The sequence below is a fragment of the Geotrypetes seraphini genome, chromosome 6, assembly GCF_902459505.1.
Source record: "Geotrypetes seraphini chromosome 6, aGeoSer1.1, whole genome shotgun sequence".
In the NCBI taxonomy this organism is placed as follows: Eukaryota; Metazoa; Chordata; class Amphibia; order Gymnophiona; family Dermophiidae; genus Geotrypetes; species Geotrypetes seraphini.
The window spans coordinates 29,760,546-29,782,087 of record NC_047089.1 but is presented as its reverse complement, the minus strand read 5'-3'; the positions used below and the strand labels follow the sequence as shown (position 1 = coordinate 29,782,087).

At 43.3% G+C, this 21,542-nt stretch overlaps 1 protein-coding gene across 1 annotated transcript; it reads right to left on the bottom strand.

The window, feature by feature from the left end:
• Positions 1 to 10,931: 10,931 nt before the first annotated feature.
• Positions 10,932 to 11,446, bottom strand: LOC117362766 (60S ribosomal protein L26-like). The gene has a single exon (XM_033949698.1). The coding sequence runs from the start codon at positions 11,426 to 11,428 to the stop codon at positions 10,991 to 10,993; it is 438 nt and encodes a 145-aa protein (XP_033805589.1). The 5' UTR covers positions 11,429 to 11,446; the 3' UTR covers positions 10,932 to 10,990.
• Between the last annotated feature and the right edge of the window lie 10,096 nt (positions 11,447 to 21,542).

The window sequence follows — 21,542 nt, the reverse complement described above, 5'->3', positions numbered from 1 at the left end:
GACTAGAAGACTCCAGAGGAAGGAAGCCATCAGTATGACTTTCAGACGCAGCACAGTTCCATCAGCAGCACAGGGGAGCCACGCCGGAGCCAAGTGTCCACCATCCCCAACAAAGGAGAGTCCAGGGGGCCCAATCCTAATCTATCTGTCAGCGCTGACCCCCTCCAACCACTACCGTGAATCCAGACAACAGTAGCAGGTTGGAGGCCCATTCAACCATTGGATAAGAGCCAACGGTCGGAAAGTTTTAATGTTATGATATGAACAAGAAGATTGGATGCCCCAGACCTGAGAAACCAGATTCAAAATATATTAAATAAAACAAAAGAATAAAATATTAAAAGAAATATAAGCAAGGTAGAGGAAAAAACCCAAAAATAAAATAAGCGGGGTGAGGGAGGCACCACAGTTGATGACTTAGCTGGGCACTATCTTAAAAAAAAAAAAAAAGTACAGATACATCAGACAGTTAAAATTGTGTCTCTTAACTTTTAAAGGGATCCATCAACTTGTTAAAAGGAACAAAATATTGATACCGGTAGGTCTTAATGTAAAACTGGCCATTTTTATTTACATAAAGCTCATTTTCTTCAATGCTGTGCTCCCCATTTCTGGGCTGGATGGATAGAAACTGAGATCTTACTTAGTACAGAATGCAGAAGTGAAAACTGTCACGTATTCAGAACTCAAACTGATCCAGCTGGCAGACAGATTATAACCAAGGTTATTATTTATCACAGAATCTATTAATGTCTGCTATACATTTTGATAACTTATCCCAGATGGAAACAGTCTCTTTCCCCTCTCCCAGACACACAAACACACATACACTTCTCCCTCTGTATTCGTTGTGATAGGGGATTAACAGAACCGCAAATACAGAAAATCCGCAAATAACTTTTTCCTATGTTATTCACTGTTTTCTATTAAAAACCATCGTGAATATGGTGAAACCGCGAATAACATGGTGGGAGTCCTGGCCTGTTCCTGAAGGAGAGGCAAAACACGGTGAAGAAAGCGCTGGGAATCAGCGATTTTCTCTGTAAACGCTTGAAACCAGTAATTTCTCTATGCAAACTGAAGTAATTTGGGGGGGAGGAACCAGCAAACTAAAAACCGCGAATAATCAAAATCGCAAATGCTGAAACCGCGAATACGGAGGGAGAAGTGTGCTTCTAGTATCTGTGGTATGGAAGGGAGCTATACCCATGCTTTGTTAACAAAATAATAGCTTCACTGTTTAGGGTTTATCTTTTAAACTGAGATCCTCTCAACTTCACCTCCCTTTTCCTAACTTTGTTTCTCATTTTGCATTTCTTATTCTTCTATTATTCCTGTCTCTTCCACTCAATGTCTTGGTATTCTGTTCTATCATTATCCTTCGCTATTTCTTCATATTATATCTCGTGGCAGGATTTGCAATCCACATTTCTTTTTTTTTTTTTCTTCAAAATATCCATAATTGTTATTTTATCCTTTCTGCTGCTGCAAAAGTACTGATCACATTTCTTATTTTGTCACGTATTGATTTGTTTAACTGACTTCTTTCAGTCTCCTTAATTCTAGTTGATCCTTTCATCTATTTTTTCATGCCTCTCTATTCTGTCTTCCCTCTTCGCCATGACCTTTCGTGGCATTAAATCTATCACCAAATTAAATACAATGTTCTTTCTTTTGTTTAATGCTGAATCCATATCACTTCTCTAACCTATCTAAACTGTTGACATTGTCTTACTTTTTTCCCGATATCTTTCCTGCATGCACTACATTTCTTCTCTTTTTTTTCTCCTTGGGCTCTATTATTTAACAAAGCATCCTATCCAATTGCTTTGTCTTTCTGTTTTCTTTTTCATAGTTCCCATCAAAATCTACCTCATTCCCTCTCACAATTAATCTTCTAATGGTCCTAACAAATTGGTTTCCTAAAGGACTGGATGGGTATCTCAGAAATGTTAGCCTATTATTTTCACTCAAAGTCATAAAATAGCCAGTTTTCTATTTTTGTACTAATGGCTATGCACTGACGTTGCTATTAGTACATGCTACTCAGTATCTTAAAATAGGAGGAGTGAAGGAATATAATATAGAAACATATAGAAACATAGAAATAGACGGCAGATAAGGGCCCACGGCCCATCTAGTCTGCCCACCTTAATGTCCCTCCCCTACCTTTGCCCTGTGAATAGATCCCATGTGCTGATCCCATTACCACTTAGGACAATTCAAAAACTCTCCACTGTTTCAACAAAGCTGAACGCTGCCCAATGTTAATGTCAACATAAGAAAAAGCCTTAGTATTAGGTGAGTCATAAGACCCTTCTGCCAACACCACATCATTGACATAAAAAACTTTCATAATTGCATTAATTATATACCGCTTTCTGTTAAAAAAAAAAGTTGTGGCGCTGAATCACTCAACAACATGCTTTAAATTCCAAGGTTCAATTAAATGGATCAATGAGCTTTTCGTGACCAACTGTCACTGCCTCAGGACCTGTGAACCAAATACCAACGCAACTCTTTAGCAGTTCAATACTCTAAAGCACTGTTCTTCAACTGCCGGTCCACGGACCGGTGCCGGTCCGCAGAAAATTTCTGCCGGTCCGCGCAGGGCCGGCAAGATCAAGTCGGCAGTTAAATTTCCTGCCGACTGCGGTTCCTCCCGACTGCGGTTCCTCCCAGCCTCAGGCGATGAAGACAGGCTGCTGACGTCGGGGCCTTCTCTCTGTGAGTCTCGTCTGTTAGGAAACAGGAAGTTGAAACAAAATAGGCGGGACTCAGAGAGTGAAGGTCCCGACGTCGGCAGCCTGTCTTGATCGCCACCCCTGCCGCGGGGAAGTTGCAAGTAGAACGGAGAGAACTGCAGATACAGGTGCAGGTGAAGGGAGATAGTCAGCGTGTGCAAGCAAGATCCTGGGGAGCCTTCACAGTGGCTGTCTCCCCTCCTACCAGCTCTCCTACTTGCCAGGGCAATGATTTACCAGCAACTTCCTGCAGGCAAGTACTGAGAGCTGCTGGAAGAGGAGGAAGCCACTGTAGGAGGCTGGAAAGCTGATAGATAAAGGAAGAGCTGTTACTGGACTTGGAGGGAGTTAGAAGGAGAGATGCTGCTGGAATGGGAGGAGGGAAAGGGATGGGAAGAGAGTTAATGTTGGATAGAGGGAGGAGGGAAGGGAGAAGGAAAAAAGGAAGGAGGGAAGGGAGAAAGAAAAAAAGAAGGAGGGAAGGGAGAAAGAAAAAAGGAAGGAAACAGCAGGCAGGGAGATTACAGGAGGGGAAGGGGGTCAGGGTGGAATGGAGAGATCAGATGAGGGAAAGGGGAGAGAGAGGAATGAGAAAGTAGAGAGACATTGATGCTGGAAAGGGGGTCAGCAGAGAAATGAGAGTGGGATAAAGATGCTAGATCTGGTGTAGGAGAGATTAAAATGAAGAAGGCAGTGAAGCTGGAATGAATGATGTAAAAAGGAGAGAGGAGGCACAGGCTGGATGGACAGGGGAGAGGGGCATAGAAAGAAGTCAGATACATATGGAAGGGGGAGAGGGCAGACATTGAATGGAATGCGCAGATGCTGGATTGAAGAGACAGGGCAGACGCTGGAAGGAAAAGAGTGAAAAGAAGATGAAAGCAGAAACCAGAGAAAACAAAAGGTAGAAAAAAATAATTTTATTTCTATTTTGTCATTAGAATATATCAGATTTGAAATATATATCCTGCTAGAGACATAACTGGGGACTGCAATATTCTGTTAACATGATATTTCTATGTAGCATTCTATAATAACTTGGCTTATTCAGTTTTCTTGATAGTAGAGGGGATATATGTGAAGAGGAGGGGAGACAGGGGTTTTGTTGGTCTGTGCTCTGTATATTTGTATTTATAAAATCACAATTGTTCAGAATATTGTTTCATTTTATACTTTAATAAAATAAGTTCAATATAAAATCATAACTGCGGCTTGTGCAGATGGGATCAGATGGTTTGCGGGGACCAAACTCGCAGAGATGGGGCTTAAATGGGTTTTTTTAATTTTAGTCCTAGTAGTTTGTCGGTCCACAAAATAATTATTTTATTTCTGCCGGTCCACGGGTGTAAAAAGGTTGAAAAACACTGCTCTAAAGAGTGGCGTTGGTACAAAGCTGTACATAGTTAGTTATTTAGAGAATTATTATATATAGTTAGTTAATGTCATTATAAAAAGTTTTTTATGCCAATGATGTGGTGGCGGCGGTAAGCTCTTAAGCCACCTAATACTGAGGCTTTTTCTTACATTAACATTAACATTAGGCAGCATTAAGCTTTGTGGAAACAGTGGAGAGTTTTTGAATTGTCCTGAGTGCTATTAGTACATGGCCATTTTTAAAAATTATCAAATGAGAACTTAATACCACTCAGGGACATAGCCATGGGCAGGCCTAAATGAACCTGGCCTACCCTGTGGGGCTAAGGCCCATCTACCCAGCAGCCACAGGCTGCCAGTAGCTGCCCCGAAAGCCTTCCCTCTAAAGTGTTGGCGTTTTGCGTCAGAGGGAAGGCTTCCAGGTCAGCTTCCGGCAGCATATAGGACCACTGCCGGTGGCCTGAAGAGGAAGAGGGAGGCTGCACAGGGAAATTAAGCCATTGTGACATCACCGATGAGGTTGGCTCTTAGGCATTGGTGGAATGAGGCATGATGAGGGACTGCTGAAAAGCTCTCAGCCCAACCAAGAAAAGAATGATGTGGAGCCATGAAACTTAGAAGTTATTCCACACTTTTCTTGACACTTTTCGTTTCAAGGGCCCCTCGTATTATACTGTAGATATCAGTTGAAAATCACTGTATTGTATATGATCAACAAAGTTTCAAGGACTCACTGGGGAATGATTTTTCTAATAGTGAAACTTAGTTAAACTTTAAAGTAGCCCATGATGTAATGAGTTGCATGAAAATAAGAAGCTTTGATGATTGAGAGCTAGATGCTGAATTAAGGAAAAGCCTGGAAATCTTTCCGTAAGATTGGCAAAAGGTCATATAAAAATGAAACAGAAGCTGTTTCTCTGAAAGTGTATTTTTTTTAATATACTGCAGTTGATGAAAGATGGATGAAGGGAAAAAAGAGAAAAAAAAAATTTAAATGAAGTCACCTTCTATTCTTCAAACATTAATAGCACAGTTGATTACAGTATGTGAAAATAGAAATTTATAATTGGGCCAAATGTGTAGTAGGTTTTCAAGTTATTAAGAGGTCTGACAGTGATTAGATTAATCTTGAAAGATCAATTTCTTCAGCTAAGGCTCAACATCTATAAAGCTTCCCCAACGGATATTGGAAAGGAACATGAAATTGTACCTCCTAATGAAAGAAAATCTGAATCTATTGTATAAGATATTAAGTAAGAATTTTTGTAAAGATACAGATTTTGAGTCACTTTAATATAGGAGAAAGTCTGCGGAGTCACGTGATGCCATGAGCGAGTGAGGACGTCTCCTCGTTCGCTCCGGGGCAGCCCTGCCGAATCGCGCCAAATTGCTGACACCCTGCCGACCTGATCACTGTGAGAGACTCCTGGTACGATCACAATATATATGGACCGCTACCTTACCCGATCCCAGGAGTCGATGCAGCCGAAATCGGCGAAGAAAACCGGACCACGTGCAAGACCGGTGGAGCCCAAGATGGCGGCGAGTCCCGCGGCGGCGGTATCCAGCCTGACCGAGTCGGCCCTGAGCGATATTAAAACGGCGCTCTCGCAGGTTTTGGGGCCCCAAATGGAGGCACTCACCACCCAAATTGCTAACTTAGAGTCTTTGCTGGCTACAGCGGCGGCTCTCACTACAGAGCTAGAAAGAAGAGTGTCTGACTTGGAGGATTCCTCGACGGCGCGGGACACAGACATTAGCACGTTGCAGGCGCAGGTTAGGGCTCAGAATGAGAAGATTGATGATTTAGAGAACAGATCTCGTCGCTCTAACCTGCGTCTGATGGGCATTCCAGAGACGTTGCCGGAGAGAGCCTTACCAGAATTGCTGGAGACCTGGCTGCGGGACGAGTTCACTTTGAGACCTTCGCTGGGGCCCTTACGCATAGAACGGGCACATCGGCTGGGACCCCGACCTGGCCTGGACAGGCGCCCGCGTGTGGTGATACTGAAATTGTTAAATTTCCAACACAAAATTGAGCTGCTGCGCCAGTACAGAGCCAAGAAGGATGACCTGAAATATGATGGTCAGCCTGTCCGACTGAGCCAGGACTTCTCCATAGCTTTGCAGGAACGGCGGCGACCTTATTACCCTTTATGTGCACGCCTGGCGGATCTGAAACAGCGCTTTCAATTCAACTACCCAGCTACGTTGAGAATTCACAGCAATGGAGTCTGGAAAACTTTTCAGACCCCAGAGGAGGCAGATGCTTTCATGCAGCAGCTGGGCTCCCCGAAGCCGGGAGCGGATTAACCTGGGTTTGGATACAGGCTGAGTAGGGTTGGTGTTTGCATATGACTCTTGTGCTAACTGCTGTTTGCAGGGACAGTGTTTTTCATGTATTATGGTTGCAGACAGATAATTGAAGGTCAGGGTTGCCTTGGGGGGTGACACTTTCTGTGACTCTAGTTCCTCCAGATGGGGGTTCTGGGAGTAGTTCATGGGGATGATGGGATTGGGAATTTCTTGGGGGCAGCAGCGGTATGGTTTGGGGATGTTTGTATGTATATTGCCTTTTCTGTTTTATTGAACGGTTTCCAGCGGAGAGGGTGGTCTGCTTGGGAGTGGATTGTGTGGTCTCAGGGCGAGGCTGGGCGTCCCGGGACTCTTCATACTACTGGAAGTGGTATTATTGACGGGAGGGACAGGGATCCTTACGGGTGATCGTAATTTACGTATTCTTTCCTGGAATGTTTCAGGAATAACGTCTCCGGTTAAACGCACTAAAATACTTTCCCAATTGAAACATCACTCTGCAGATATAGCTTGCTTACAGGAGACTAGGCTTACTGATAGTGAACACCGGAAACTTCAGAGAGGATGGGTCGGAGATTTACACTTTGCTTCTGCACCCGGGAGGAGAGCTGGGGTGGCCATATTGATTCGCAAGGGCTTCTTAGGCTCGGTACGGGTATTGCGACGTGACCCTCAGGGTAGGTATCTATTGGTAAGGGTGGAGGGACCTGGCGGGATATTCGGACTATTGGTGGGATATGGTCCAAATAGCTATCAACATGCATTTTTTCAGAATTTGGTGAATATTTGTGTGCAAGATCTGGGCTGCCCCCTAATTTTGGTGGGCGACCTAAATCAGGTACATAATCCCACTATGGACCGCTCTGGGTTGACGAGTATGCCTAGAGTGAAACAAACGAAGGGCATCCCCTATTTGTGTAGAGCCTTGGGGTTGGTGGACCCCTGGAGACTATTACATCCATCTGAACGGGATTATACGCACCAGTCTAGAGCACACGGTTCTTTTTCTAGACTAGATTACATTTTACTCTCTGAGACTTTGTTTACTAAGGTCTCGGAGGCCACGATAGGCCCTCTGGAGATATCGGACCACAATATGATCTGGATTGATGTGGCACTGGGGGGTCAACGGGGTCCGGGGACTGGATGGCGATTTCCCTCTTATTTACACAAAGATGCTCATTTCCAGGAATTCTTAAAAGAAAAATGGGAGGCTTACTGTACACACAATGCACAACATGTTGACCAACCAACTTTATTTTGGGATACGGCCAAAGCGGTATTACGTGGGGATATTATTGCTTATGTCGCTACTAGAACCCGTAGAATAGCACATCGCATAATATTTTTGGAACGACAAGTGACACTGTTGAAAAAGGACTTGTTGCGTGATCCATCTGAGGCTCATACTGAGGCATACAGGGCGGTGTTGGTGGAGCTTAATTCCCTAATTCACGAACGCACCAAGAAACTTTTGTTTTACCGTAAATTTCAATTTCATAAATATGGTAACAAGGCGGGGAAATTGCTAGCGGCTATAACAAAAAGTTGGAAGGGGTCCAGATACATACCCATGATACGGGAGAGCTCGGGGAGGTTTTTAACTTCGTCGGTGGATATCGCGGGGGGTTTTCAGAAATATTTTGAAGCATTTTATGCATCCCCTGGCGGATACACGGGTCCTGACGTACGGGACTATTTGGCGGATGCGGGATTGCCTCGACTGACAGTGGCCCAGATGTCCAGATTAGACAGGCCATTACATGTACAGGAGGTGACCCTGGCAATTCAAAAGCTGAGATCTTGTACAGCACCGGGTCCGGATGGCTATTCACCCGAGTTTTACAAGATTTTATCCCCCTGTATAGGTAACTCTCTTTTGGATTATTACATAGCTATACAGGAACAGGGAGTTTTCCCCCGTCATAGTAATGACGCCCTGATTACTTTGATTCCAAAACCATCTAAACCCCCCGACGACATAGAATCCTATCGACCGATCTCTCTACTGAATGTTGATGTTAAGATACTAGCTAGAGTCCTAGCTGATAGATTGGCCCTTGTTTTGCCCTCCATAATAGTGCCTGAACAGGTGGGATTTGTTCGCAACAGGCATTCCACCATTAATGTCAGGCGCATACTTTTAGCTCTTTCCCGTGCACAATTAGAACACCGCCCTGGACTGCTTGTTGGGTTGGATGCAGCAAAAGCCTTTGATAAAGTTAACTGGCACTACCTGTTTCAGGTCTTACACTATATTGGGATCCCCGCGAGCTTCCTATCCTCTGTGCAAGCACTTTACAATGGTCCGACAGCCTCAGTATTGGTTAATGGAGTGAGATCTTCTCCTTTTGCCATAGGTAGGGGGACCAGACAGGGCTGTCCACTATCTCCCTTGCTTTTTCTGCTGTATTTAGACCCATTGTTACGCACTATGCAAAGGGATGATATACTTGTGGGTTTACCTGAGGGCACGTCGCAATTACGGGTGCTGGCCTTTGCGGATGATCTTTTACTTGCCTTGGATACTCCACACAGCTCACTACCAAGAGCGTTAGAACTATTGGATGAGTTTCACATATATTCTGGCCTGGAGTTGAATAAGCAAAAATCTTTAGCGCTTCCCACTCTTCCAGAGGTGAGACACACTTGGCCGGGTGAATTTCCACTACAGTGGGCTACCTCCTCGTTGACATATTTGGGTGTAATTATCCCCCAAAATTTGAATAGACTCTATTCCGCAAATATAATACCCCTGCTTCATCGAACTGCTCGTACACTCCATGGCTGGCGGACATTCCCTATTTCCCTGTCAGGCCGAATAGCTCTATATAACATGATGGTAGTGCCTCAATGGACATATGTCCTACAAATGCTCCCTCTCATGTTAACCACTTCTCACACTGCACTTCATAGCTCTCATCTCTCTAAATATTTATGGCAGGGTAACAGAGCGAGGATTTCTTTGGCTAAGTTAAGGCTTCCTGTGGATCAAGGGGGGCTGGGATTACTATGTGTATCTCGGTTTAACCTAGCATGTCAATTACATCACATCCACGACTGGTTCTGTGACACTTCTGATTTTTCTATGCCTGTGATTGAACGTTTTTCCTTCCAGCCATATCATTTTAGCTATCTTCTCCATGCTCCGCAGTTACCGGACTTACCTCAGCTGAAGTCCCATCCACTTTTGCTAGCGATGCGTACAGCATGGAGGTTGTTGTGCAAGGGCTTGCAGATTTCTCCACATTATACACCTTGCCTTCCACTGCTTGGAAATGGTGACTTCTTACCTGGCATGGATTCTGCAGTGTTCAGACGTTGGTCTCGTGAGGGCCTACAATATGTGTCCCAGACCGTACAAGATAATGGTTCACCGATTCCCTTCAGAGATCTACAAACGCAGTTTCGGCTATCATCTACGGACTGGTTTGCGTATCAACAGCTTACACATTATTTACAGTCCTTGACTCCGGTGAGGTTGCAGGAGGATGTGCAGGACAGATTGCAAGAAGCGATTGCACTCACAGCTCCTGAGTCAATGTCCCTCAGATTCTTCCATAAGTGGCTACAGAAACGGGCGGGTGAATTAGACTTTATCGCCTTGGCTCAGAGGTGGTCTGCTGATCTTCAATTGCCCATTGCAGCGGATGTGATTCGCAGAGGCATTCGCTCGGGAAGGACCACGACTGTATCCTCGATGGAGAGGGAACGAAATTACAAATTTATACTGAGAGCCTTCTGTACGCCCAAGAGGGCACATGTGATTGGGATAAGTGCGGATCACTGTTGCCGGAAATGTGCGGGTCCTCTGGCATCGTTTGGACATATGTTTTGGTCTTGCCCCATGATATCTTCCTTTTGGATACAGTTAGTGTCTTTGGTGGCACGACTTTGGCATTGCTCTTGGAGATTACACCCTAACTTCCTTTTCACGATGCAGATTCGATTTCATCCACCTAGACCAGGTTGTGCAGCATTCTTAAGGAAAACTGTATTGCTGGGACGGAAATGTATCTTGTTGCAATGGCTTTCACCACAACCTCCGACTGTCCCCCAATGGAGAGCATTAATGTTACACCAAATGTTACTGGAACGACGTGAAGTGATGGACTTGTCAACTAAAGCTGGACGTTTATACACTCAGTGCTGGTACCCTTTTAGCTTGACTTTTACACCTTATGTTCAAAACCAACTTTGGGGTACTTAATTGACTTCTTTTTTATTTTTCCCCTTTTGCTTTATCTATCTTGATTTGTTACCGCTGCTGCCAGGGTGGGCGGGAGGGTGGGAGGGGGGTTGGTTGGTTGGGTGGGTGGGGATTGGCTTTGTGTGCTATTTGAAAATTGTGCCATGCTTTGTTCATTGCTATGTTTATACTTTAATAAAAATGATTTAAACATAGGAGAAAGTCTGCCTACATGTATTGATGACTGTACTGTGCTGTACGCCTATTCTCACTGACTGTTCGCTGACTGTTCCAGCCTTTCCTATCCCTTTTTTTTTTTTTTTTTTTTTTAGAAAGTGAAGTTTTTTATTGGTTTTGCACAGTCACTTTACTCCTGCATCTTTTCAATGCTTTCCTCCTTATATTTGCCCTTCTCCTTGCCAACTTGGCGAGATTTGGCTTTGCGTTCTAGGATCTTCTTACGATCCTTGTCCAGTTTAAACCTGGTGATCACCACCTTACTGGGGTGAATACCAACATGGACTGTGGTACCATTGGCTTTCTCACGCTGTACACGTTCAATGTAGATGACATACTTTTTTCTGTATAATTGGACTACTTTGCCGATCTGCTGACCTTTATAATGTCCTCGAACGACCTGGACTTCATCATCCTTTCGAATGGGCATAGAGCGGACATTGTATTTCTGTCTTAGCTCCTTAGATAAAGGGGAGGACATAATCTTCCTACGAACATGAGATGGAGCATTGAAGTGCCTTTTACGGTTCTTGCTGCGGTCAGAGGTAACAAATGGACTGAACTTCATGATGGCCAGGCGCTCAGTCCGCAGCCCTTCCTATCCCTGAATCCTGCTCACATGTTCTCTATGCCTTTACATTGTACCTATCTTTGCTGATCTTCTTATTGTAAACCGCTTTGAACTACTACGGCTTTGGCGGTATATAAGAATAAAATTATTATTATTATTTGGTTTTCTTGTAATATAATACCTATCTAGGCATGGGGGGGGGAAAAAACTTTTGCTCAAACTAATCATTGCTCTGAATAGGAATAATCTTGAAAAAGGAAAATTCTAGAAAAAAGTCATAAAAATATCAAAGTGCTTAACACTTTTTGACATTGTGTTGAACCTCTTATAACTAAAAGCATATACAGTTTTACTCTATGGGCTCCTTTTATTAAGCTGCGCTAGTGGGGTTAACGCGCGTGACTTTTCATCACACGCTAACTCCCGCGCTGACCTAAAAACTACCGCCTGCTCAAGAGGAGGCAGTAGCGGCTAACGCGGCCGGCGGTTTAGCGTGCGGTATTACACGCGTTAAACCGCTAGCGATCCTTTGTAAAAGGAGCCCTATATGTAGTATTTATTTGATTACATGACATTAACGGCGAAGCTCCAGGCATGTAACAATAGTATAAAACTAAAAATGCAATCAGAATTAAAATATTCATTCCCCCAAATAAAATCATTGAAACCATAATAGAATTTTCCCTGTTCACTTCCTATGGGCATCGGAGCTTTTACCGCAGCAGCCGGCAATTTTTTTTTTTTTAAACCCTAATGCGGTTTGATAAAAGGGAGCCTTAATCATTTAAATCAAGATTAATCCAACCAGCCTCCCAAATAAGTTTTAGGTATACTGTATAACTGTAAACTGCTAGCTTATTTCGATACAGCGGCATTCAGAGCCCTAGTCCAATCCCTCGTACTGAGTCTACTTGACTACTGTAACATCGCCTATTTAGCAATTTCCCAAAAGAACATGCAGCGCCTACAATTGATGCAAAATGCAGCGGTCAAACTGATCTTTGGGCTGAGGAAGTTTGACCACGTGACACCCTACTACCGGCAGCTGCATTGGCTGCCAATGGAGGGGCGCGTAAAGTTTAAATTTGCCTGCTTCTGCTTCAAAGCACTACACGGACTTGCCCCTAAATATATAACTGACCTTTCCGTCTTCTCAGCCAACAGACACAAGAGAAGCTCACATTCCAACTTTGTTTCCCCCCCCCCCACCAGTGAGAGGTTGTAAACTGAAAAAACACCATGAACATCTTCTCTCGCACCAAGCAGCATCATGGGGTAAAGACCTAAAACAATTGCTTTTGCCCACTACTTATGAGGAATTTAGGAAACGTCTGAAAACACACCTAAAGTATCTAGACAACTGATCCTCTCTTCTCTCTCCCCTCTATAGCGATTAACTTGTTCTATTGATCACTCTCTCCTCAAAAATGGATTTCCTGTCCTATTAACCCTCTTTCTTCCTCCCCTCTTAAAGTCAATCAATTTGTACCTTTGCTTAATCTTTGTAAACGCATAGAACTTCACGGTATTGCGGTATATAAGCTGTTATTATTTTTATTATTATTATTACTTTTCTTGAGTCTGCAATGAACCGTGCCATGAGCATAAAGATTGTTTAAATAATTTAGGGATCCTTTTACGAGGGCGTGCTGAAAAGTTCTCAGCCCAACCAACCAGCTTTCTAAATTCTGAGCGTTATTTGGCCACTGTAGCTGAAAAGAGTGTTGTCTTATTTTGTTAAGTGCCAATTTGCAGAAACAAAATTCTATGGGCTGCTTTTATGAAGCCGCGTAAGCGGCTTTATCGCACGTACCTTTATAGCGCGTGCTAACCCCCACGCCAGCTGAAAAACTACCGCCTGCTCAAGAGGAGGCGGTAGTGGCTAGCGCAGCAGGCAAATTAGCGCGTGCTATTACACGCGTTAAACCGGTAACGCAGCTTCATAAAAGGAGCCCTATGTTTTGACATTGTTTCAGATCATTGATTGAACCATAGCCACGTCATTCTCTTCATGGTTGGGCTGAGAACTTTTCAGCACTCGCTCGTACTACGCTGGCATAAAAATTGGCCTTAGTATGCCCTTACATGGGTCTTTCCCGTGCTACGGCCATTTTTACCATGGCTATAAAACCCCTGATTTTCTATTTTTCCATTAATGGCCAGGCGTTAATATTACCTTTAGTGCACCTGTATGGTAAGGGCTCCTGCATGTGCAAGCTGGTTATGACAGGAATTCCCACTCTTCACTCCTTTCACACCCCTTCAAAAAGAAAATAAGGAAAATTTTTGGGTGTGGGGTTAGCACGTATACTGCATGATGCCATAGCAAGTCCATTTTTTTTGTTATGTTAGGTGTACCTTAGAGCCTAATGCAGCTTAGTGAAAGACCGCTATATCTTTACTGTTTTCTAAATTGGAGGAAATTATTAATAAAGTGACCACTGTAATTTGGGCCAACAGTAATACACACGCATTGACATTCAAGATGTCCATATTATGTAGGAATAATACCCAGGTAATGGATATTTGTGTGCTAAAATGACCAAAGAAGATAAAATATCCAGAGACTTCTGAGGTGATTGATAATGGTCCATGTGACAGATTAAGGGCTTTCCCTTCCCTCATGCAAATATTATATCCACAGGCAACAAGGGATGCTAAGCAGAAAGAGAATAGACTACATGTCCCAGAATACCCTGAACTTTGGGGCTCAGTGCGGAGTCATAGGGTTGGGACTCAGGGAGGAGTATTTCTGCCCAGATCTTTTAATCAAGGAGGAGGTCCCAAGGGAAGAGGTCCCCAGAAGAGAAAGGAACTCCCCAGTTTTTTTCCTAGATGTGAGTTGATGCAGAAGACCTGGGAAAGCTGACTGAACTTGAGCAGAGAGAGAGACTGTCCAGGTGAGGCAGTTACTGATAGCATGGCTGAGGTAAGCCATTTGCTATATTCAAATTGTAGATTGCATTAAATTGGTGTGTGAGGCAAAACTATAATAAATAAAACTTTTAGTTCAGTTACACTAGGGACGTCCAACCTGTGGCCCGAGGGCCGCATGCGGCCCCGTGAAGTATTTTGTGTGGCCCTGGTTGAGGGCGATGGAGTGTTTTCTTCTGCTGCCCCCGGGTGTTTACCGTCTTGCCGGCTCCCTCCTCTGTCTTGCTGAAGCATTTACACATTTGTGCGGCCCCAGAAACATTTTTTTTGGCCAATGCGGCCCAGGGAAGCCAAAAGGTTGGACACCCCTGAACACAGTGTGTCTTGAATGTAGGTGTGAACCAGTTCTGTTACAGTCCAAAAGAAAGAAACTGTTTTATAATAAATTAACAGTGCAGCCATAAAGTTTGTATCTTGTTTCTGCTACAAAAACCATCAGAAAAACCAATTAATGGCTGTCTTTTAAACTTTTAGACATTCCATTCATCATGGTAAGCCCCAAAGGTCTCTTCTGACTGGCGCGAACAGGGGGCCCGGGGCAGGGGAGTAGAGTGGCCAGGCTGAGCAATCTTGACGGGGGTGATTGGTTCAGCGGAGAAAAGAAGCCTGGTGTTGGGAAGGTCTGCAGGGACCTATACACTGGCAGGAAAAAGCTAGAAGAGTAGCCAGAAGGCCCGGTAAAGCCTGGAATCGAGGAAGTTGCTCAGGCTTGATGACCAGCGGTGGGAACCGGTGAAGAAGAATCCAAGTGGTGGGGACCCAAGAGGTCAGGGAGTGAGGGTCCTTCGGTGGCCCCACTAGGAGAGTTCTCAGTGCATGCGTCTGCGATAAGATGACCGAGGGACTGGGCAAACCCTTAGTGTGTGCATGCAGGATAAGATGACTGAGTAACACAGAAGCTGGAAGAGTCCGAGGGGGAAGGACTGACAGCTGACCGGTGGAGGGACCGGCTGGGTTGATGGCGATTATTAATGGCACTGGTAGCGGTCAGTGGATCCCTAGAAGGCAGCCTGGTAGACCCTGGGAGTATTGGACAGCATTCTGAAGAGCGTCCGGCAGGGATAGGCACATGGGATCTCTTAGAGAGAGGAAGAGACAATGGTTACTGTGGATGGGCAGACTGGATGGGTCATTTGGCCTTTATCTGCCATCATGTTTCTATGAACTCACCTTGCTAAGCTGACCACCGTATGAATTTGATCTGTTTAGTCGGACCAGTTCTTTTTTGTCAATCAGTTGTGCATTTTATTTATAAACATGTCCATAATTGATTGTAATGCCCAAACAAACTACCCCTTCCCCCTTTCACAAAACCGCGCAAGAGGTTTTTTAACGCCAGTCGTAGAGTTCCTATGAGCGTAAGAGTAGCATGTGCGGTTTTGTAAAAGTGGGGGGTAAATCAAAGTAGTACTTTGATTAAAATGCCTAGACAATCGTTACTCTAAACACTCTCTGGTAAATATTCAGCCGACAGTGGTTAACATTTTTTTCTTTTTAATGCTGTCATAGGCTAAATTAGCTCCGGTCATTCTTCTCACTCTGCTTTGCTCATTTTCTACAGGACTTTCTCAAGCCATCTATAGGAATTGCAGTCCTTCCGTTCCTTTAATATGCAAGTACTCTGCAATGCCTCAAATAGTTGTGTGTTTGCTTGCTATCTTGACTCCTATCAAGATGTATATACAGTACTCCCCCGATATTCGCAGGGGTTCCATTCCAGAAACCCCCGCAAATATTGCAAAAACGTGAGAGGGCAGCTGGAGAGACAGGATAGGGCAGTTGGAGTGCCGGCGAGTGAAAGAAATCACTTGCGGTATGCTCCAACCGCCTCTTCCTGCACTAAAGTCAGGCTTTACCAATCAGGAGCTGCTTTGACATACAGCTCCTGATTGGTGAAGCCCAACTTTATCACAGGAAGTCCCGGTCGGAAAATACCGCAAATGACCACGAACTGCGAATGACTGGGGGAACACTGTATCCTGTCATATGCAATAACTGGCTCCATTTTTTTTATCAATAATCTGGTTGAATATACACAATACACTAAGGAATTTACAACAAGAAATGCATTAATTTTTAGACCTCAGCGGTGATACCCAGGATTATTAAAAGCATTCATTTAGAGATTTACTCTCCACACTCTTCATCGGACTCAAAACATATACCCCCCCCTCCCTTTTACAAAACCATTATAGTGGTTTTTAGCGTAAGCCGGCACGCTGAATACTCTGTACTGCTCCCCACGCTCATAGGAACTCTATGAGTGTCTGACATTTTTCCTTCTTGGTACTTGTAAGACTGACATAGCAAAAAAAAAAAAATAAAATCTATATTGTTTAATATGCAAAACAATAGGGACAAAGCAAACTCAATGGGTTGCATTGCCTGGTAAAAGACATATGTCCCTGGTCTCATTAAATAGATGCAGGTTGTGTAGTCATCAAGAAACCATACTAGTTGACTTCATTAATCAAAGGTTCCCATTTTCCTTAGCAACTCCTGTTGTAAGGACGTGAAACACCCTTCCTTTATATGACTAATTAACCATAGCAGCAGCGACTTGTGAGAAATACGTTGCTCGCTAAAAATGCATTTCCAACCCTACTGTAGACCACATATCATTGCAAGTGCCTCTCCTCTCTAACAAAAGTGGGAGGCAACTATTTCCAGCCTATTCAAAGAGGGATATTTTATTGTGTTAATGGTTTTCACATTTTGGTGAAATACTACTTCAAGATGATTCGCTCGCAATGCGTTCAAATCAATAAACTCGTGGTAGGAAGAGATTAGCATAGAGAAGCATAATGAGCTTTGTGTGGATATTTCCCCCCCCTTCCCAGTTTTTAGAGGCATGGCTATACAGAGTGTTCCTGCTCAAGCACAGCTGAGCACCTGTCAATTATCCACCAGTTCAGGGGCTCCATGAATCAACCTAATGAGGGGAGGCAGAGTTCAGCGTTTCAATAAACACTCTCACATGACGCTTCTGAAGCATGCACTATTACCCATTTAAACTGCACTTCGCTCATTTTCTCCCACTGAGCCACAGACAGAGAATTACATTTTCCTCTTCCGTTGCACAGATTTACTCTGGGTTTGTCGCTTATTTAATGCCACCTGTCATTTCTAAACATTTCACTTATCACACTGCCAGGTCTACACCATGGCTGAAGATTTAAAAAAAAAAAAAAAAGAGAGAGAGACAGAATATTTTAATATTTCCTTGAAAGTGGATGTGCTACACTTTAGGCCCTGATATATGACGCTTTTGCGAAGGTACCATTTGTAATAGCACAATTTGTGCCACTGAAAAAGCTTGCAAGCTATACAAAGGAGTTCCTGCAGAAATGAAAATGGGTCCCCAGGGCACCTTGAAGGAATATAAAATAAATCATTACCCCAGTGCACCAGGATATATAGAAGGATTGTGATGAGCCTAACCTGCACATGTTCAACTTTCCAATATTTTGCATGCACCACGATTCACTCACCCTAGCCCCAGTTAATGAATTGCTTCCCATTACACAGTTCAATTTAAAAAGAAAACATTTGTTCCTTTCTATTTCTCCATTGCGCATCTTCCCATCTGCAAAGACCTTTCTCTTTTTATATCCCATCTCATACAAGACTCATTGTTAGAAGAAGGCAGGTAACGACTAGGTGAGTAAGGGGTTAAAAGCAGCCTCAAAAAGGTGGGCTTTTAGCCAGGATTTTAATAGGACCTGAGACGGAGCACCGTAAACTGACTCAGGAAGTCTATTCCAGCTGTTAGATGAAAACAGAGTCTGGAGTTGGTAAGAGAGGACAGTGGGATAGACACAGTAAATATAAGTGAGATTCTAAACAGAAAAAAACTAAATCAGAGAACTAAAAGACAAATCAAGGCCATTAAAAATGGCACAAATCGTATTAAAAGTTAGGCAAAAAAAAGTCCTTTTTGAAGGTGCGGTTTCCAGAATTGTACACAATATTCTAAATTGTATCTCGCCAAAGTCTTATACAGAGGCATCATTACCTCCTTCTTCCTACTGACCATTTCTCTCCCTATTCACCCATGCATCCTTCTAGCTTTTGTCATCACCTTATCACACCCAAGTTCCACTCCTCTTTCATGCACAAAAGTTCTTCATCCCCTAAACCAGGGGTAGGCAATTCCAGTCCTCGAGAGCCGGAGCCAGGTCAGGTTTTCAAGATATCTACAATGAATATGTATGAGATGGATTTGCTTGCACTGCCTCCTTGAGATGCAAATCTATCTCATGCATATTTATTGTGCCCTAAACCGTACTGTTCCCTTAGGTTTTTGCAACCCAAATGCATGAGCTTGCATTTCTTAGCATTAATTCTATTTATTAGCTGACAAATTACAGATCATTCTTCAAGTTTTGACAGACTCCTCCTCCCACCAGGGGTGACTAACCTATTGCAGATTTTGGTATCATTTGCAAAGAGTCAATCTTACCAGACAGCCCTTCAGCAATATCGCTTACAAAAATGTTTAAAAGAACAGGCCCAAGAACCAAACCTTGCAGCATACCACTGGTAACATCCTTTTTTCTCAGAGCGATCTCCATTTACCACTACCCTCTGTCGCCTTCCACTCAATCAGTTCTTGACCCAGCCCATCACTTTGGGACCCATCCCGAGGGCACTCAGTTTATTTATAAGACGTCTGTGTGGAACACTGTCAAAGGCTTTGCTAAAATCTAAATATACCACATCTAGCGCACATCCTCTATCCAATTCTCTGGTCACCCAGTCACAGAAATTAATAAGATTTGTCTGACAAGACCTGTCTCTAGTGAAGCCATGTTGCCTCGAGTCCTGTAATCCACTGGGTTCCAGAAACTTTACTATTATGCCCTCTGCTTTTCTACTTCTTCCAGATGGTCCCATCCAGACAACTCCATGATGTAATCCCCCATATGAACAGCCTCTAGATCCAGAACCTTATTTCCCATATTACAGACATACTGTAAGTATATACTGCTTTCCACTTACCTGAGGGTTTATACTTACCTGGAAACTTTGATCACCCAACCTAGAGAATGACACAGGGATAAAATTTTCCCCATTCCCGTAAACTCTGTCCCCATCCCCATGAGTTCTGTCTCTCTCCCCACCCAAACCCCGTGGGCTCTGTCCCCGTCTCCTCAGACTCTGACCTCATCTGCGCACACTTTTAACACTTATTTTACATTTAAATATTTTTATTAAAATGTAAAAAAGGGACAAAATTCTGTTGAACTGTTGTTTGTAAAGCACAAATAGAACCTTTCATTTTGATCTGGTTTTGGTACAACATTCCCCCCAAAATGTGGTTGCCTGTGATTTTATATCATCTGGGAAGATAATTGGATTGTCTTTCAGATGTGGGTGTAGAAGTTATCCAACACTGCATAATGGATGAACAGGAAAATATGAGTCTGTTGCAGTAACAGTAAGATGTCTGAGCAACTGGGCATGTGATAGAAGGATGTTGCAGGTGGTAGGATCTGCAGACAAGACTTGCTGCCAGATCAAAGGCAGACAAGACACAAATGATGGCACTTAACAGTAGCTCATGTAAACAGTTTCTGCAGTTTATTTAATCACTGAATTCAGTTGCCAGTTGTCTAAGAAGTGTTATATTTTTATACATTGATATTGGCATTTTATAGATACTGTTCCATCTAGTTGGAACAGCATGTTTAAGGCTAGTTTCAGGCTTTTACAGAATGACATGAGGACACGTTTGTCCCTGTGGCCATGGAATCTCTCCCTGTCCCACCCCTTTCCCACAAGCTCTGTTCCTTGCCTCGCCCAGTCCCTGTGGGCTCTATCCCCATCCCCGCCCATTGGGTATTCACAAGTACCCATCCCTGTGTCATTTTCTAACCCAGTCCCAACAATTCTAGCTTAAAGCCCTCTTCAGTAGGTTAGCCAGTCTGCTGTTGAAGACACATCTTCCCTTCTTTGATAGATGCACACACCATCTTTGCTCTGCAGCCCTTGAAAAATCATCCCAAGGTTACATGTTGAAGAGACAGGGAGGATGAGTTTTATTCATAAAAATAAAGAAGGGAGAAGAGATGTGGGCTTAAAAGGAAAGATAAGAAGTGTTGTCTTTGCCATGTTCAGCTTCAGGTGGTGATGGGACATCCAGGCAACAATGTCAGACAAATAGGATAAGACTTGGGTCTGAATTACTGGTAAAAATTTCTGGTGTGGTGAGGTAACTCTAAGAGCCATCAGCCTAAAGATGGTATTGAAAATCATGGGAAGAGATCAGAGTACCAAGGTAACAGGTATACGGAGAGAAGAGGCCCCAAGCCAGAGCCCTAGGTAGACCGACTGATAGTAGAATAGCAATGGAGGAGTATCCACCATAGCACACAATTAAAGTGTGATGAGAAAGGTACGAAGAAAAACTAAACAGAACAGAGCCTAGAAAACCAAGTGAACAATGGTGCCAAAAGCAGCAGACAGATTGAATGGGATGAAAATGGAACGAAGGCCTTTAGACCCGTGCTCATTCTGATGGAACTGGTTTCAGTACGCTCAGCTGTAATTTGCTTCATTTCCTGCCCACCTGTCTATTCCACTTTACTTTCTTAGGATTACATATAAAGTCTTTCACTGTCTCTCCCAGTTCTGATGTGACATTTTGTTAGTGGTGGGCTAAATAAATCAGAACAACTATAAGCATGATTTGCAACCATCGGTGTGATGACAATTACAGTCCCCTCCCTTCAAATAATAGGAACAAAAAGGCATGACATATTTTCCGTAGTGGCCCCACAACTCTGAAACACCCTACCAGCTTCCATAAGGCAGGAGAGCAATCGTGACCATTTTAACGGCCTACTGAAGAGTTGTCTATTCAAAGAAGCCTTCAAGATATGATCTAATTGTTCATATAAAGTTTCAAATTCCTCCAAAGAAACAAGTAGCAATGTTCCCTTTCCTTTTGTTTGTTCCTTATTTGGCTTTCTTTCCTATACAACTTGTAGTTCTAACCCAGCTTCCTTTTGTTTTATGTTTGTCTGTCAAATGTTGTCGTCTATTAGTATGCCATTTATTTGATGTTGTTTCTCTTAAATTCTATTTAATTCATCTGTTAATGGCGTTGTTTCTATCTTATTATAATTTTGTCTTTATTTTCCCTATATATTTTAACTTGTATTTCGCTTAAAAA

Bases quoted from the DNA above. Each gene is read 5' to 3' on its own strand.
- LOC117362766 (XM_033949698.1), bottom strand. From the start codon at position 11,428: ATGAAGTTCAGTCCATTTGTTACCTCTGACCGCAGCAAGAACCGTAAA.